This window comes from Populus euphratica, unplaced genomic scaffold, assembly GCF_000495115.2.
Source record: "Populus euphratica unplaced genomic scaffold, PopEup_1.0 scaffold339.1, whole genome shotgun sequence".
NCBI classification, from domain to species: Eukaryota; Viridiplantae; Streptophyta; class Magnoliopsida; order Malpighiales; family Salicaceae; genus Populus; species Populus euphratica.
Window position 1 is genome coordinate 224,444 of NW_011500231.1, and position 17,551 is coordinate 241,994.

The 17,551-nt window shown below is 32.3% G+C and overlaps 4 protein-coding genes and 1 long non-coding RNA gene across 5 annotated transcripts in view; 4 read left to right on the forward strand and 1 right to left on the reverse strand.

The window, feature by feature from the left end:
* Positions 1 to 10,555, forward strand: part of LOC105112447 (bifunctional epoxide hydrolase 2-like) — a 17,066-nt gene extending 6,511 nt beyond the window's left edge. Inside the window, exons 3-4 of the mRNA XM_011008152.1 lie at positions 288 to 812; positions 10,520 to 10,555. Of these exons, the coding sequence (XP_011006454.1) occupies positions 288 to 645 (358 nt within the window). The 3' untranslated portion in view covers positions 646 to 812; positions 10,520 to 10,555. The remainder of the gene's footprint in view (positions 1 to 287; positions 813 to 10,519) is intronic.
* On the forward strand, positions 7,960 to 10,568 carry LOC105112441 (bifunctional epoxide hydrolase 2-like). Its single transcript, XM_011008148.1, has 3 exons — positions 7,960 to 8,549; positions 9,198 to 9,442; positions 9,818 to 10,568. The coding sequence occupies exons 1-3, from the start codon at positions 8,070 to 8,072 to the stop codon at positions 10,062 to 10,064; spliced, it is 972 nt and encodes a 323-aa protein (XP_011006450.1). The 5' UTR covers positions 7,960 to 8,069; the 3' UTR covers positions 10,065 to 10,568.
* A 786-nt stretch (positions 10,569 to 11,354) lies between these two features.
* LOC105112444 (Fumarylacetoacetate (FAA) hydrolase family) lies at positions 11,355 to 14,168 on the reverse strand. The gene is made up of 7 exons (XM_011008150.1): positions 13,871 to 14,168; positions 13,623 to 13,788; positions 13,476 to 13,528; positions 13,029 to 13,091; positions 12,553 to 12,603; positions 12,336 to 12,453; positions 11,355 to 11,758 (listed from the first exon to the last, which is right to left on the reverse strand). The coding sequence occupies exons 1-7, from the start codon at positions 14,129 to 14,131 to the stop codon at positions 11,643 to 11,645; spliced, it is 828 nt and encodes a 275-aa protein (XP_011006452.1). The 5' UTR covers positions 14,132 to 14,168; the 3' UTR covers positions 11,355 to 11,642.
* On the forward strand, positions 11,756 to 12,296 carry LOC105112443 (uncharacterized). Its single transcript, XR_839756.1, has 2 exons — positions 11,756 to 11,948; positions 12,010 to 12,296. It is a non-coding gene; the product is annotated as an uncharacterized LOC105112443 (long non-coding RNA).
* Positions 14,169 to 14,679: 511 nt separating the features above from the next.
* LOC105112448 (exopolygalacturonase-like) lies at positions 14,680 to 17,081 on the forward strand. The gene is made up of 5 exons (XM_011008153.1): positions 14,680 to 15,160; positions 15,413 to 15,712; positions 15,837 to 16,126; positions 16,402 to 16,618; positions 16,774 to 17,081. Exons 1-5 carry the CDS (start codon positions 14,966 to 14,968, stop codon positions 16,999 to 17,001), a joined length of 1,230 nt encoding a protein of 409 aa, XP_011006455.1. The 5' UTR covers positions 14,680 to 14,965; the 3' UTR covers positions 17,002 to 17,081.
* Positions 17,082 to 17,551: the final 470 nt, after the last annotated feature.

The window sequence follows — 17,551 nt, forward strand, 5'->3', positions numbered from 1 at the left end:
TTTGTTCTTGAAATAAAAGAGTGTGTTTTATCCCCTCTGAGTGTTTCAAAGCCACCACAAGTGGTTTCTCCCACCAACATCCAACCTCTCGTTGTATTTTGCGGTTTTCATTACTTTTACGTCACTGTTGCGTATTGATCAGGACAGAGGGACTTTATTATCTTTCATTAAGAGATTGAATTGAAATCCATACCCAGGAGTCTTAATATTTCCAAGTGTTTCAGCATGCTATATAGCTCTTGAAATGAAGACCTCTGCTTTTGTTGCTTTCCTGAACGGTGTACAAGTTTTATTTCCATTTTTCCCCATCATCATTACTGCTTCATTTTTTTTCCTAATTCCTCCTACCTTCCGTGTTGCAGGAACTGGGAACTTACCGCACCATGGACTGGAGCTCAAATAAAAGTTCCAGTCAAGTTTATCGTGGGTGATCAGGACCTCACCTATAATTCTCTCGGTGCCAAGGATTATATAGCCAAGGGCGGGTTCAAAAGAGACGTTCCATTTCTACAGGATCTAGTTGTAATGGAAGGTGTGGGTCATTTTATCAATGAAGAGAAACCTGAAGAGGTCAGTAAGCACATTTACGACTTCTTTCAAAAGTCTAGTTCGCTTGCTTGGTTTCCCTTCTGTTGTCTTTTCTGAAGAGATAAAGAATTCAAGTGTGTGCATTCGTATGTTCAAAGCTTGCATGCTCCTGTGGGGTTTTGATTATTTGAATGAGATGTTCTTGTGTTGAGTTACTGTAATGGTTGCTGTAATTTCCATATGCACTAAAAATAAATCATGCTTGTGATTGTTTCGTGCCCAACATTTAACTGGTGCTTTGAGTAGCCTCGAGGAATTTATTGCTCAAAGCACAAGCATGCTGTGATGTAACATTTCCTCACAGGGCCATTTTCATTCTCTGTATCATTTATTCAGCATTGATTCACTCAGGCTCACCTGTGGAACACTGCACCCATGAAACTCTATGCACTTGCATTTTAGCTTTTTAGGTGCACAAAATAAAGGCACATTAACTAGAGTGCCTTCAAGTAATTGCAAGGACTTTCATCTATTGTTATAAATCCTGAAATACATGAGGGTAGCTAAGCTACTCAGACTTTGATTTCCAATGATCACATATTCGAGTTCTTTCATAATCATTAAAGATTTAAAATCATTAAAGATTTATTTAATTATTAATTTCAAAATCTGTAAAATTTATCGAGTTATATGCAAGCTAAATTAAATATCCATATTAATAATAAAAAAACTAAAAAAATCAAAAATCAGCATTCAAGTAGTGATTTATCAAATCAGGACTAGTTGAGTTTAATGTTTTTGGAAGATGTGATTGTTGAGAATGTGATATTTCTATTTAGTTGAAAATAAAAATTTTAATCAATGTATTTGTGTTAAGTTAAATAGAAAAAAATGTGGAGAATATGAGTAAATTTACCATTTTATCTTTGAAAATTAAACAATATAATGTAATCATAAGATATTTAATTGTCTTTCTTAATGCTTATCACATTTGTCAAGTCTAAAACTAAAACATTAAAGTAAATTCAATAGTTAATTTAATTTTATAAAATTATAGCTATCAAGTAGAATAATATATTTATCAACACGTTACATAACATATATATTGTGATTTCATAGAAAATTAATATAAACTAGTGACCTAAACTGGGTTATTATTGGAGTAGAAAAAAATAAAACATGCTAGGCAATGTAACATAGAGTGTGGATGCATTTAATAAGTTAAAAGGCTGAAAGCTTATTTTAGAAGAGAGAATCACATTTCCCGCGTCCTAGGGCATTTGATTAAGAAGAAGTTACTCAAAATTTCATTCAATCCTATTTTATTTTGGTACTAGAAAAAAAATCAAGCAAAATATATTGCTTCTATTTATTCGTATGCATGTAATTTATTACAAAAATCTATTGATACATAAATGACATGCATTTAAACAAAAACATAAGTTTTTCTATAAAAAAAAATGAGACAAGGTTTTATTAGTCACAGAAAAATATAATCTTTCTTCTAAAAAGAGGGAGTCTAGTCGTTAAAACGAGAGGGTAATATTTTTTAATTTCTTTTACTGTGAAAAAGTTAATTCTACTAATTTTAAAGTGACTAATCGAAGCTTTTTTATATATGAAACAAAATCTCTTTTCCGTCATAAGATCTTAGAAGATAAGCAAATGACATAAATTAAAATACTATCAATAATTAATGCAAAGAAGGTCTACTGTCAGCTAAGAGCCAGTGCCGGATGCAAGACTCCGGGGGGGTGCGGTTAACTTTTTCATCAGATCTTAGAAGATAAGCAAATTACCTATATTTCTTGTTTTTAATTTTTTTTTAATTTTTTATATAAAAAAATATTAAATCAATGCTTGATTTTTGGAGTAACTAGTCGTAATGGGAGGACTAGGGCATTTCCTCAATCAAGAGAAGGCGGATGAGATCAATAAGCACATTTATGGTTTCTTTAAAAAGTTCGAGTTTGCTTCTTCGTTCTCCTCCTGCTGTCTTTGCTGGAGAGTTAGAGCATGTTCGGCACGGCGGTGCAAAACCATGCATTGAAACAATGTCTATGGATGCCTTTGTTTGTGTAAGAGCTTGCATTTATTTCTCAAGCATCATCCTGGCGAGTCAAGGAACTGGTCCTTGTAATTTTCATAAGCCTCAAATCAAATCCTGCATTGTTTGCTCAGAGCATAATGCACGCTATGATATAAATCTTTCCACGGCCATTCATTTTGTGGATCCTTCAGTTTGGAGATTCACACTGCTTCTCCTCTTCCTTTCAATATGTAAGCCCTTAAATCTGTCGAGTCAGCGAGAGGCTTACCAAGCAAGATTGCAGCAGGGAAGACGGTTCGACCAAGGACGGACAAGTTTGATCGAAGCATTTTCCCTCATCGGCGCTCATGAGCTGTGAGAGTAGTTAGACATTGCGAGCCATGCCTTCAAGAACCACAGGTTGAGCTCAAGCTTCTCGCAACTACTCTGCTGTGGTATATATTATTATTTATTTTTGTATTTTTTAAAAAATTAAATTAAATTTTATTTTATTTTTAAATTAATATTTTTTTAGTGTTTTTAAATTATTTTTATGCACTAATATCAAAATTAATTTTTAAAAAATTAAAAATATATTTTTAATATATTTTTAAATAAAAAATACTTTAAAAAATAATAATAACTACACTATCAAACATTATATATATATATATATATATTGTTTGAAAATACGAGCAACATTTTTGTTCAGGGGTGAGGGTCTCCTTGCTACTTGTATTAGGATTTATACAGATGAACACCATTTTTAGTTTAAAAGCTTAACTTTTTCTTCCATTAATAAATTTATTTTTATATCTTTATTTTTAATATTCACAAGAATAATCAGGAATAGCAATTACTTTACCTCTTCCAGCTTAGTCCAATTCGTGTCCTTTAAGGGTAGCCTAACAATTAATGTTTGGGATATTTATTAATAGTGAAGGTATTTTGGTAATAATTATTTTTTAAAATATTTTTATTTTATAAATATCTTAAAATAGTATTATTTTTATTTTTAACATTAATACATTAAAACAATTTAAAATCATAAAAAAATTAATTTAAAGAAAATAAATTTTTTTAAATATTTTCAATAGTGATTTTGAAATTTCAAAACAAACAAGCTCTAAAAATTTAACCTCGAGTTCAAACATTAAAAAATAAATAAGATAAGAAATGATTATTTCAATTATATAGTCCAAAACCATTGGCCTTCCCATAAAAAATAAATAAAAAAGATAAAAAAAAGTAATGGCTTCTCAAAGGTGGTTGAATTTTTATATTTTCTCCATCATATCTTATATTTTTCATTCTGTATCCTTAAAATTTAATTATCAGATCCTTGTATTTTAATCTGTCCATGTACATAATTATAGTAACATAGCTGAGTATTATTAGTCCAAGAGTAACCAACTCCATTAATTTTTCTTGCAAAAACCTTTTTAAACCTATGGAGAGTGAATAATAGCTCTGTATTGTTTGGGATTTTTATCGAAAGGGCAACCACGGGTGATTTAATTTGTTTGGGGGTGTGAGGTTCATTACAAGCTACCTTGTCAAAAGAGGATCGTGAGTTTGGTTAAATCACAAATGAAAAAAAAACAAAAACACTTTTCTACCATTCATTGATAGTGAACCCACGTCAATAATATAAATATAAAATACTTATTCAATTCAAAACAAGTCTCAATTAAGTTTTAATCCAGTTATGTATAAATTTATTTAGTTAATTGGGTTTAATTAAATTAATTTTTATTTGATTTAATTTAAAATTTAATTTATATTATATACCGTATTGATAACTTGACACATCAAACTAAATAAAGTTATAAAAAAAATTCATTAGAGTTTTAACTTTTCTTAAATTGGTTTTTGAACATGAAATTACTGATCATGGACAACTTCATCCATATCCAAATCCAACAATAATTTAAGAAATTATTACTGTTTTGATTATTGTGTCATCTACTTGTATAAAATTATAACAAAAACTAAAACAACTAAGATGTGTGCTACTATTTCTATGTATAACGAAACACTTGCTTATTTTATTTTATTTTTAGTTTTGATTTTTTTCATATAACCTTTGTATAGTCTAATTAGCTGAAATTATGGTAAAAATACCACATTAAAAGATAAAAAACTAAAATATAAAACATAAAAAAAAAAATATGGCTGAATCCAAATTCACATCAATTTTTATTAATAAAATTTTTTATTTTATTTATTTTTTAATTTATATGTTTGAGAGAGGAGAGAAAAACTCATCAAAAAATAATAATAAAGAGAGGAAGTTGTTAATTGTTATAATTTTAACCATCAAAATTATTAAGTTTGGTATTAAAAGGTTCTCTTTTATTAGAGAAGTTTGATAGTGATGATTTTTCTCTCTAAATATGATAAGATCGATATATCAAGTTTTGATTTTTGAAATTTAATTAATGTTTTTAGTTATTTTGAGGAATTTTGCAATTGTAGGGCAGCTTGTTAGTTTATAGGGCATGTTTGATATGTTTTTGAATGAAAATGAATTAAAATAAGGATTTTAGAGAAAAAACCTTACCCTCGATTTTCTACTTATAGTAGTAGTTATTGAAGTTTGAGCAAAATCAGGTGACAAGTTATTTACCATTATAAGTAATCTACTACCTATTTAATTAAAATAATAATAATAAATAAATAAAGCTCTAGCGCTCCTGAGCATTTTAATTTAGGTCAAGCTTACATGTTTAACCAGTTTTTATTTTTAATTTATTTATTTTTATATTTTTTACAATTAATTAATTAATTTAAAATATATTAATTTATTAAACTCTCAAAATCAATTAAGAATATATTTTAAATGTTATTTTATTAGATATCATTTATTTTTTACTTTGTTTTTTAATAAGAGTATAACAATATTTTTATAATATTAGCAGGTTTGGTTTACAACTTATCATTAATTTTTTTAAACATTTTATCATATTTTTTTTTAACAACATATATTTTTATTATATAATTAGAAAAAGTGTCTTACAAAAACAATGTTACTAGACGATGTCAACACCATAATCTATGTCACTAGTTTGCCGGAATATGTTGGGTTCGATTAAGTTAATTAAAGATGTTATAATCAGATATTTTCAAAAAAACCTACTTCATGTAAAATAAATTTTGAGTTTATAATTAAAATTTTGTTTTCAAATAAAAAATATATTAACAATGAATGCAAATTTTTCATGGTTTTGCGTCTATCCAAAATAGAAAGCCTGCAAAATTGTACAAGCATCCGACAACACAACATGGTATTGTTATATTTTTAAAAAAATCAAGATAACTTTTCTTTTAATATTTTATTCATGGTGTTATTTGTTGAATTTATGATTTAATTAATAGATTTTACTAGGTTTGACTATTTTTTTAAAATATATTTTATTTAATTATATAATAATAAAAATAAATACTCATAAAAACAATCATAAACCAAATGTAAAATGATATTTATTTGAGATTTTGATAATTTTATAAAAAACAAACTAAAATAGTAAATGAAGATAATTTAAAAATCAAGCAAATTTTAAAGATAAAATTACAAAAATAAAAAAATAAAAATGAGGGGAAAAATGCATAATTTTATTTTTACCTCCTTCACTAAGCCAATTCAAATAAGCTCGGAGTAATTTGATGAACCAATAACTTATGATATGAGATAAAAATAATTTTTTTTTTAAAAGGATGACATTGTAAAAAAAACTAAAGTTCAATTAAAAATATATTAAAAAAGTTTTTAGTCAATCTGAATTAACTTTATTAATTCACTTTCACAATAATCAAATACTAAGAAAAAAAAAATAAAAATAACAAATTTTAAAGGACACGTGAAATAATGAAATTAAAAAAAAATCATAAAAAAATATAATCTTGAATTTGAATTATTAAATTTAAATTAAATAGTTATATCCACATGATAAAAATTAACCCTTTTTATTTCTTATTTTTTACCTAATATAAATCATTGAATTCAACAATTACGACATTTCCCTCAATTCTAAAGCTGATAATTTCATTTAATTACTTGCCATTTAACTTCATTTATATCATCTAATACAAATCATTCAAGGTCAAATTTGAATTAAGAAATAGAAACATATATGATATTTTCTTATTCCAATCAAGAAATCAAGTTAACCTAAATCAGATTTTTATTTTATAATTAAAATTTTTCTTAATGCTAGAAAACACATTGAAAACTCATTAATATATATATATATATATATATATATATATTACCATTGAAAAAAATTAATCCAATTTGCAGTGCGTATATGGGCCGAATCGAAAGAACTTAAAAGATAAAAACACACACATCAATCCAAAAAGAAAGCAACGATCCAAATTAAAAGGCCTGACAGAGGATCCCAAAATATAGCCCCTTCTTCTTGTCAAGAGAAACGAAAGAACAAAGTCTATAACATATTTTTTATAATCGTGTTCTTATGTAAATACAAAAAATGAATTTTTTTTATTTGTATTTTTTTAACATACTTGCCTGTAAATTGTTTCCATTAAAATTAACGCTTTGCACATAATGCTTTGTAATCTGTTGACTTGGATTCTCTTTTTAGAGCACGTAAAAATAAAAAAAACACAAATGATACCAAATCGACACATTAAGAAATATGAAAGGACCAAAATGGACTTTTGGACTCCCTCGTGTGTCACGTTCAATTCAATAATGCAATGTTCCTTATCCCTTTTCCTCTCCACTCGCTCTGATCGTCACCCACCAAGAAAAAGCTTGAGACTGATTATACTTCAAGGATTGAGCTATTAAAAAGAATTTTATCCTTATTTTATTTTAAAAAATTAGTATTTAAAATAATAATTTATTAAATTATATTCATCGATAAATTTAGAAATTTGTTTCTATCTATAAAGTTTAGTGTTTTCATTATCTAAGTGCTATTATTTTTCAACATAAAATAAAATTAACATACATGTATACATATTTTAAATGAAAAGATTATAAATATTATATATTATATTTTAAAAAATACAAATATTCTACTAGCATATGTGTATGATGTAAATGTATATATTTTGAGTCTAATTTCATAATATTTGTACATATTTATTACTAATTGAAAAAAAAATAAACCCTACAAATTCAAGCATGATGGAGTCTAATTCCCATCATTACTTTAATTTGGTATTTTTAGATTTTACATATTAATTCATGATTTAGTTTCTTTATTATATACAATATAATTAGAAAAATAAATAAAATATCGAAATAAGAAAATCATTTTCAATGTTAATCTTTTAATTGGAATTCCTGATAACCTCATACGTTAAATTGACTTCATATCCTAGTAACATTGCTACCATCGTTTGTGGGGTTTTTATTTATTTATTTATTTATTTAATGTTTCCTAGGCATCGTCTCACCAAACTACTTTAAAGTTTAAACTGTCATCTTGCAAAGCCTTAAAAACCCCAACCCACAACTCTGAACACAAGCACAGGAACCATGGCCTCCTCCATAGAACACAGAACTATTAATGTTAATGGCATTAATATTCATGTAGCAATCAAAGGTCCAGAGAATGCCCCAGTTATTCTCTTCATCCATGGATTCCCTCAGCTATGGTATTCCTGGAGACACCAGATTGAGGCTCTATCCTCACTTGGCTACAGAGCTGTGGCACCGGACTTGAGAGGCTATGGTGACACGGATGCGCCTGCTGAGGTTACAAGTTACACTGTTCTCCACGTGGTTGGTGATTTGATTGGTTTGCTTGATGTCGTAGCTCCGAATCAAGAGGGTGTTTTTGTTGTGGGACATGATTGGGGTGCTTTGATAGCTTGGCATTTGTCTTTGTTTAGACCGGATAGAGTTAAAGCTATGGTTAACTTGAGTGTTTTGTTTAATCCAAGGAATCCCAGTAGGAAAGTTATTGCGACTTTGAAGGCTGTTTATGGTGACGATTATTATATTATCAGATTCCAGGTTGTTTTATTGTTATTTTAATGATGGGTTCTTGATTTTCAGAATCAAAGTTACTTGACTGCATGCTGTTTTGTGATGTCAAATTGTAAACTTGTTCTAGCAAATCTTTCGCCTTTTCTGGATTACGTGGATTATGTTAGCAGATTTTATAGGTATGTTTACTATTTGAAGGGATCATTTGACAGGTATGAAAAGATCAGGCATTTACAGTTGTTTATTTGAAATGACCTATCTTTTCTTTTGTTATATGAAGTGTTTAATCATCAAGTTTTAGACTTTTGATTGTTATGCTAATGAATCTTCGACCCTTTATGTAGTATAGGAACTGGATTATCATCTATTTTATCTTTTGTTTACTATTTACAGTGATTATTTGATTGGGATGGATTAGATTGGGCTTTTTGGTAGTAATTAGCTAGTAGCTACAAATTTGACCAGCTGTTCTAGCTGAAATGATTATCTAACAGTATAATTTTAGCTGAAGCTTAAATAATCATTCATGGCATCAGACAACTTTGTTATCTAACTGTTCTTGGGCACACTTGAGAAAGTTTTTAATCTTGTTCTTGTATAGTTTATCATAATTGGCTTCTTATAATGATGTACAAAGCCCATTTTAATTGAGGAACTGCTTGATTGTTTTTGTAGGAGCCTGGAGAGATTGAAGCTGAGTTTGCAGAGATAGGCACAGAGAAAGTTCTCAAGGAATTCTTAACCTACCGCACTCCAGCTCCTATCTTTTTACCTAAAGGCCAAGGTTTTAATGGAAAGCCTCTGGACACTCCAGTTGTCTTACCCTCTTGGTTGGCTGAAGAAGATGTCAAGTACTACACCAGCAAGTTTGAGCAGAAAGGCTTTACTGGAGGATTGAACTATTACCGAAATCTTGACCGGTATGACTTTCATCCATGTTTGTTCAGTTTGTTGGTCTTTCCTGGTAATGCAGATTAAAAATTTCCTGTAGCCTGGAAATTTAGATGTGTCTCCAACCTCTGTTGTATTTTGGGGTTTTTGTTACTTTTACATCGCTGTTGCGTATTGATCAGGACAGAGGGACTTTATTATCTTTCATTAAGAGATTGAATTGAAATCCATACCCAGGAGTCTTAATATTTCCAAGTGTTTCAGATGCTATATAGCTCTTGAAATGAAGACCTTTGCTTTTGTTGCTTACCTGATCATGTACAAGTTTTATTTCCATTTTTCCCCGTCATCATTCCTGCTTCATTTTTTTTTCCCCCTAATTCCTCTTACCTTCCATGTTGCAGGAACTGGGAACTTACTGCACCATGGACCGGAGCTCAAATAAAAGTTCCGGTCAAATTTATCGTGGGTGATCAGGACCTCACCTATAATTCTCTCGGTGCCAAGGATTATTTAGCCAAGGGCGGGTTCAAAAGAGACGTTCCATTTCTACAGGACCTAGTTGTAATGGAAGGTGTGGGTCATTTTATCAATGAAGAGAAACCTGAAGAGATCAGTAAGCACATTTACGACTTCTTTAGAAAGTTCTAGTTTACTGGGAACTTACTGCACCATGGACCGGAGCTCAAATAAAAGTTCCGGTCAAATTTATCGTGGGTGATCAGGACCTCACCTATAATTCTCTCGGTGCCAAGGATTATTTAGCCAAGGGCGGGTTCAAAAGAGACGTTCCATTTCTACAGGACCTAGTTGTAATGGAAGGTGTGGGTCATTTTATCAATGAAGAGAAACCTGAAGAGATCAGTAAGCACATTTACGACTTCTTTAGAAAGTTCTAGTTTACTTGCTTGATTTCCCTTCTGTTGTCTTTGCTGAAGAGATGAAGAATTCAAGTGTGTGCATTCATATGTTCAAAGCGTGCATACTCCTGTGGGGTTTTGATTATTTGAATGGGATGTTCTTGTGGTGAGTTACTACTGTAATGGTTGCTGTAATTTACATATGCGCTCAAAATAAATCATGTGTGTGGTTGCTTCGTACCCAACATTTAACTGGTGAATTGATTGCTCAAAGCACAAGCATGCTGCGATGTGACATATTTCTTCACAGGGCCATTTCATTTTCTGCATCATTTATGTATTCAGTATTGATTCACTCAGGCTCAAGTGTTCGTGGAACACTGCACACATGAAACTCTATGCGCTTGCTGGAGGCGCCTCGCATTTTAGCTCTTTAGGTGCCCCAAAATAAAGGCACAGTAACTAGAGTGCCTTCAAGAAATATTGTTGAGTTAAACCAGTGATTTATAAACAGAGGACCTAGCTCCTGGTTGGGTTTGATGTCAAACTAGGTTGAGAGTTGACCGTAACATATCCAATCGACTTGATGAATTAACCTGTGATCTAGTTTATCTGGTTCCAATATGAGTGATGTTCTATTTAACCGTTTATTTTTTTAAAAAAGAAATCTTTTAAAACAACTTTGTGTTTAGAAAAAAGATACTTCAGAAGCTTTTACTATTAAATGTTTTTTGCAAGATGTGACTGTTGAGAATGTGATATTTCTATTTAGTTGAAAATAAAAATTTTTAATCAATGTATCTTTGTTGTGTGAAGTTAAATAGAAAAAAAAAATGTGGAGAATACGAGTAAATCTATCATTTCATCTTTGAAAATTAAACTATATAATTTAATCATAAGATATTCAATTGTCTTTCTTAATGCTTAACACGTTACTCAAGTCTAAAACTAAAACATTTAAATAAATTCAATAGTTAATTTGATTTTATAAAACTATAGCTCTCAAGTAGAATAATATAATTATCAACACAATACATAGCATATATATTATGATTTCATAGAAAATTAATACAATCTAGTGACCTAAACTGGGTTATTATTGGAGTAGAAAAAAAAAACATGCTAGGCAATTTAACATAAAGTTTGGATGCATTTAAGTTAAAAAATTGAAAGCTGACATCTCCAGCTCTGCTTATTTTAGAAGAGAATCACATTTCCCGCGTCCTAGGGCATTTGAGATTCCCAAGAATTCAACCATACATAAAAATACTTGGCCTCTCGAATCACTTTCTCCGTACAATCTTAAATATCCTAGGACCAAACGCCCCCTTACTGATGTTTCGTGCCACTAGATGGGATGTGAGGATGCTCAACTACTTCCTGGCCTTTTGCGTTTCTCAACATTGAAGTGCACATCGATAAGATCTGTTATACCAGCTGTTATTTTTTGACCTATTTTTACAGGGCCAACACCTTGTGGGGTGCCTGCATAAAAAAAGATAAAAAGGCAAATTATTCAAGACTTCAAATGACAAGATCCTATATTTGATCACACTAGGAAGACATCTCAAAATTCCCACAAGGGATGGCCATGAGAAATTATCCAATACTCAGTTGTATGTACTAAAAATCTCTCCTCTCACACTTGCATATGCAGAATAGATCTCATATAAAGGTCATAGTATGTACTAAAAATCTCTCCTTTCACACATATGCAGAATAGATCTCATATAAAGGTCAGAAGACAAACGCTGAGCCAGAAGGCTGCTAGCAGTGTTCATATAGTCCAATGAAACCTCATTTTAAAATAAAACGATTCCTTCTCACATGGATACCTCACTGACACAATTTGCCTTTACAAACAGTAAATGATAGATATATCCAAAGGGTCTATAATTACTGTGTGAATACTGAGAATAAGAAACAACATCTATGTAAGAACTTGCCACAGCCGTGATGATTAACACATCTCAAGCATCTTTGATTAGCATTTGACTAAGAGCAAAGGAATCCTCTTACAAAATACAAAACCACAGAAACAGAAAAAAGTATCCCATGATACCTGTTAGTATAACATCTCCTTCAAAGAGTGTCATGATAGAACTGATGTGGCTAATGAGAAATGGGATTTTAAAGATCATATCTTTGGTGGAACCTTTCTGGCGTATTTCTCCATCTACCTACAGTGAAACAGATCCATTTGACCTCTGATGAATCCGAATAACAACATTTGAGAAGAAACCTTCAAAATGGAGCAAGCAAAACGATGATTTTGATACCTTTAACCATAGTTCCAAGTTGTCAGGGTCAGGCACATTTGACTTGGAAAGCTGCACAAAGTTTTTGAAAGTTGAGCATGTGATCAAGATCAATGACATACTGATTAACTTATTCACAGTAAGGGTAGAAAACCCTAGATAGATGGAAAATCTTAGTATTCTTCCTTTTAGCAAAAAAGAAAATGGCTGCTGGTAAAAACATATATGACTACACGGACAAGTTTGATGATTATGAATATCTAAGCTTCAATGAGTGCAGCATTCACAACTACTACAAATGGGACAGCAACAGTGATTTAAAGGTAACTTGCATAACTTCCTCGTCGCCCCATCTTTCTTGGTTAGTTGTTAATAACTCACAATTATCGGCTGGGTGTAAGGATTAAACCTCAATATTTGAAAAAAATTGTTTATCAACATGGTTATAATCAGACAGGGAAGCAATAAAAGAGAACGAAGTCCAATTCATTTCTTACAACAGAACTGATAGGCGTGAATGTGTCTTGCCCTTTAGCCACAGTCCACGGGAGCCCTGCAGACTGACAAACAATACAAAGAAAAAGCCATTAATGACGTCAATTTAAATTGCCCATTACTGCACTCAACATTAAACGACAGAGATCGAGAGTACACAGCAACACAATCAATACGTGGAAACATACACTTCTTAAACAACAATCTCACATTCATATATTTTCCAGCGTTGCACACATAGTCCAACGCAAACATCCTTGCTTCACATTTACATTCACTTTCGCTACATCCGGCAACTTCCTCCCACAAAAAACAATTATGCTCTCCTCATTTCTCCATACAATTATACAACGAAAGAAAAAAAGAGTAAAAAAAGAGTATGTAATAACATTTTCTTGTTACAATCACTACAGATTAAAACACAATCTTTTTTATGTACTTATTTTTACCTTAGCAGTAGCTTGTATTTCCCTAGCAGTCATATCCAATGCAAGCGCATACCCTTAAACAAAAATAAAAGTTACTTCTTCTATTTTAAATTTTCAGACAATAAAAATCCAACTTAAAAAAATAATATTTACAAGAAAAACATCAACCTCCAACATAATCCATGGCAGTTGATTCAGGCACATCACGAGCTTTCTGGCCAATAACAACAGCAAGCTCGACTTCATGATGCAACGACTCCAACGGTTGTGGAATCTCGATCGTACCTCCGTTTTCCAAATAAGATGACGTCGGTTTCATAAACAACACCGGTTCCTATCCATTGCAGATATTTCAAATTACATATACATATATAATATTGATTATCGAGTGGTTAATTTGATGATTAGAGAAAAACCCTGGGGACGGCGTTGCCAAGTTCTTTGGCGTGAGCGGCGTAGTTACGGCCAACGGCAACGATCTTGGTTCCTACATGAAGTAGCTTTTGTATGCCTGCTGACGGTGATGCCATTACGATCAAGATCGGTCTTCTCTTTATCGGAGCAATGTCAAACGGCGATCGTCTTGGAGGAGTACACTGGACTTGTGACCTTTTATTGTTGGAGAGAGGAAATGAAAGGGAAGAAGAAGTCAAAAAGTAACTCTCTAGACCCGACATGTCGTTAATACCCAATTAAGAAAATGATATATATATATATATACTGGTCTTTTTTTTTTTCAATTTGTTTTTATGTTTTGTTGATAGGGATCTTGAATTAATATTTTGTTTTATTTTTTTTATGTGGATAAATTTTCTCGTACAAATATCCTAGCTATGCTTTGGTGTTTGATTTTTTTTTGTTTTTTTTTTAAATATGATTTTTACTTTGATTTATTTATTTATTTTTTAATATTGTATTGATTAGAATTTGAGATTGATAATTTCTAAACACGTGGATGCTTATTTTTTAATGTAAGTTTAAATTATATATTTTACTGGCAACGATTCCAGCAATTTGACGTTTATAGTAAACGGTGGTTGGTTAGCTTCAGGTAATCAGAAATAGAAAAGGTTATATTGTCATTGACCGAATGAACATACCATCATGCTCTTGATATGTATTTTGCCATGGCTTCCGGGATTTAGTCAGAATATCCAGAAATATTATTAATGTCTTGTAATTGCTTGGTGCGATGCTGGTGGTGAAGGTGGCTAGAGTGCTATTGAAGAGAAGGAGGAGCCAACTTTCAAGGGGCAGATCATTGCTCCTAAATCTATGGAAAATAAGCTCTAAAAATGAATGCCTTCCTCATCGCCAGGCCAGAATTTATCAATGTGAGTTGGACAGCCTATAGAAAGCGTGTGCCTCTACCTGTCTGATTTGCTAAAATCATGGTATAAAGGAGGAGGAATGGAAAGAGAGCTTGCCGCAGTTACATCGGAGAAGCCTCGCCTCCTAACGAGGCTTTTTAGTTTGTAGAGAAGGAGAAACATACAAGGGCGACTATTACAATGAAATATTTGGCAAATGCCCTCCTCATCTTGTGCTTATTAGCAGCCTCTTGTGAGGCGAAGGGTCTGGGACGCCGCGTTCGTGCCGCCCTAAGAGCACCTCGCCGGATCGCTCCTAGAAGAGACCCGAATGAAAAGGTCTTCAACGTGTTACAGTATGGAGCAAAACCTGGAGGAAAACAGGACAGTGCATTAGTAAGGACTTTGATACTTTGGATGCTATATATGCATGTTCATAAAATAAAAGTTCGAAGCTTTTCAAGATGAACATGGAACATTGAAATTGAAGCATGGCAATGGCTGTAATCATCTGTTAAAACAAATCCACATTTGATAAGGGTTTTTAAGCTCTTATAATTTGTGGCTTATATATCTTAACTTTCCCTTGATTTTTCTCACCAAGAAATTTTGATGAAATTGATTAGATTGTGGGTTTGGCCTTCGCAGTCTTTCATTCGTGCATGGAGGGCTGCGTGCAATTATAGGGGAACGGCAAGGCTGCTTATCCCCAGGGCAACCTTCTTGATAGGGGCAACTATCTTCCAGGGGCCATGCCTAGGTCCAGTTCCCATTAAGGTTCAAATTGCAGGAACACTGAAAGCTGTAGCAGACCCTAGCATGTACGAAGAAGATTTCTGGATCTTGTTTGAAAAGATCAACGGCTTGCTGGTTACTGGTACAGGCACTGTTGATGGCCAAGGCAATGCTGTCTGGAAATACAACGACGGTGGTTCCAGGTTCCCAAGTGTAAGCAACAAAATTATCTTGACATGCATGCACTTGCTAATTACTAATTAGAGAATATGCGATTGATTTCAATTTAATAATGATTCTTCTTTCCTTTTTTTTGTTTTAATTATTTGTGGCGCAGTCTATAAAATTCAATCATGTAGTCAATGGGATTATAAGACAGATCACCTCTGTTAATCCCATGGGTTTCCACATATCCATCGTTCTGTCCCAGAACATCAGGGCAAAACATCTTCATATAACAGCTCCTGCGATGAGCCCCAATACCGATGGAATCCATATAAGCCAATCCAGTGTAGTGAAAGTATCCAGAAGTGTTATCAGCACCGGTGATGATTGCGTTGCTATAATTCAAGGAAGCACCGATGTCAGCATTAAAAAGGTTACTTGTGGGCCTGGACATGGCTTCAGGTAAGTCTCTGTTGAAAGTTTCAGGAAACACGTACGTTCTTTATTTATTTTATGAATATGCTAGGGGGAAGCAATTTTGCTACATACGCTCCTAAGGAGCTTTCCTTGTTTGTAACAAATATACTAGGAGGAAGCAATTTTGCTACATATGCTCCTAAGGAGCTTTCCTTGTTTGTAACAAATATACTAGGAGGAAGCAATTTTGCTACATATGCTCCTAAGGACCTTTCCTTGTTTGTAACTTACATACATATATATATATATATATATAACAGTGTTGGTAGCCTTGGCAAGTACCCTGATGAAAAGGACGTGAGAGGAGTCGTCGTGACAAACTGCACACTAAGGAACGCTGACAATGGAGTTAGAATCAAAACATGGGGAGGATCACCACCAAGCCAGGCTTCAAACATTCTTTTCCAGGATATTATCATGGACAACGTTAAACGCCCCATTATTATTGATCAGACCTATGGATCAAAAAGCAACTCGGTTAGTTTCCTTCGACTTAGATAGTGTTTGATTACGGTAAAAAATGTTTTTGCTTAAAAATACCATGTTTTAATTATTTTAACAAGGCTGCTTTTATCCTCCACAACTACCTGGAGATCAATGAACAGTTTCATCTTTGTATTTTGTTCTTGCAGCCATCAAGGGTAAAGATAAGTGATGTTCGATACATAAATATCAGAGGAACCTCCGCGTCAGCAGTTGGAGTCGATCTCATGTGCAGCAAGACTGTTCCTTGCGAAAAACTCTACTTTTCAAACATCAATTTGAAGTACTATGGGCAAAAAAAGCTGCCTTTCACTTCTACGTGTACGAATGCAAAGGTCAACTATGCTGGCTACCAATTCCCACCACCTTGTCGATAGGTGCTTAATTGTAGTTGAAAAAACTTCATTCTTAATTTCTCTTATATAAGGAGAAGGTCCATTTTTGGATTTACAGAAATTAATATTATCATCTTTCACAGATCATGCTACTTTAATTTGCTTGTCATTGATTGATTGCACACGCAACGCTGCAAATCAGCTGTAAACGTTTTGAGATCCTGTGTCAACTGTAAACATCTCAAGGGAAACCACTGGCATGGTGGGATTCTTGCAGGGTCTACTGATAACACTGCAATATAATCTTTACCGGAGCTGACAGCGATCAATTCGTCAGTTTATCGTGTTTTTGCTAGCTACCATGTTGTTGTTTTTTTGGGAAATCAAGAATGACTGATAAGACTTGCCAATAGATCAGATCATTAAAAAGGTCCAAAGCGGCTATTCTTAATTACAAGCGTTGCAAACATGTCATGCCATCCATTAACTAATCTCTCTTTAGGTTTATGATCTATGAGCATTCCACAATACTCATTCAGTCTCGTCCATTTGCAATTTAGAGCTCAAGCATTTTCCGAGTTGGCAGAGAAGA

Bases quoted from the DNA above. Each gene is read 5' to 3' on its own strand.
- LOC105112441 (XM_011008148.1), top strand. From the start codon at position 8,070: ATGGCCTCCTCCATAGAACACAGAACTATTAATGTTAATGGCATTAAT. The intron at 8,550-9,197 runs GTTGTTTTATTG...TTGTTTTTGTAG, and splicing joins ATTATATTATCAGATTCCAG to GAGCCTGGAGAGATTGAAGC. The intron at 9,443-9,817 runs GTATGACTTTCA...TCCATGTTGCAG, and splicing joins TATTACCGAAATCTTGACCG to GAACTGGGAACTTACTGCAC.
- LOC105112448 (XM_011008153.1), top strand. From the start codon at position 14,966: ATGAAATATTTGGCAAATGCCCTCCTCATCTTGTGCTTATTAGCAGCC. The intron at 16,127-16,401 runs GTAAGTCTCTGT...TATATATAACAG, and splicing joins GGGCCTGGACATGGCTTCAG to TGTTGGTAGCCTTGGCAAGT. The intron at 16,619-16,773 runs GTTAGTTTCCTT...TTGTTCTTGCAG, and splicing joins ATGGATCAAAAAGCAACTCG to CCATCAAGGGTAAAGATAAG.
- LOC105112444 (XM_011008150.1), bottom strand. From the start codon at position 14,131: ATGTCGGGTCTAGAGAGTTACTTTTTGACTTCTTCTTCCCTTTCATTT. The intron at 12,604-13,028 runs GTAAGAAATGAA...AACTTTGTGCAG, and splicing joins TCACGCCTATCAGTTCTGTT to CTTTCCAAGTCAAATGTGCC. The intron at 12,454-12,552 runs GTATCAAAATCA...GTTTCACTGTAG, and splicing joins ACTTGGAACTATGGTTAAAG to GTAGATGGAGAAATACGCCA.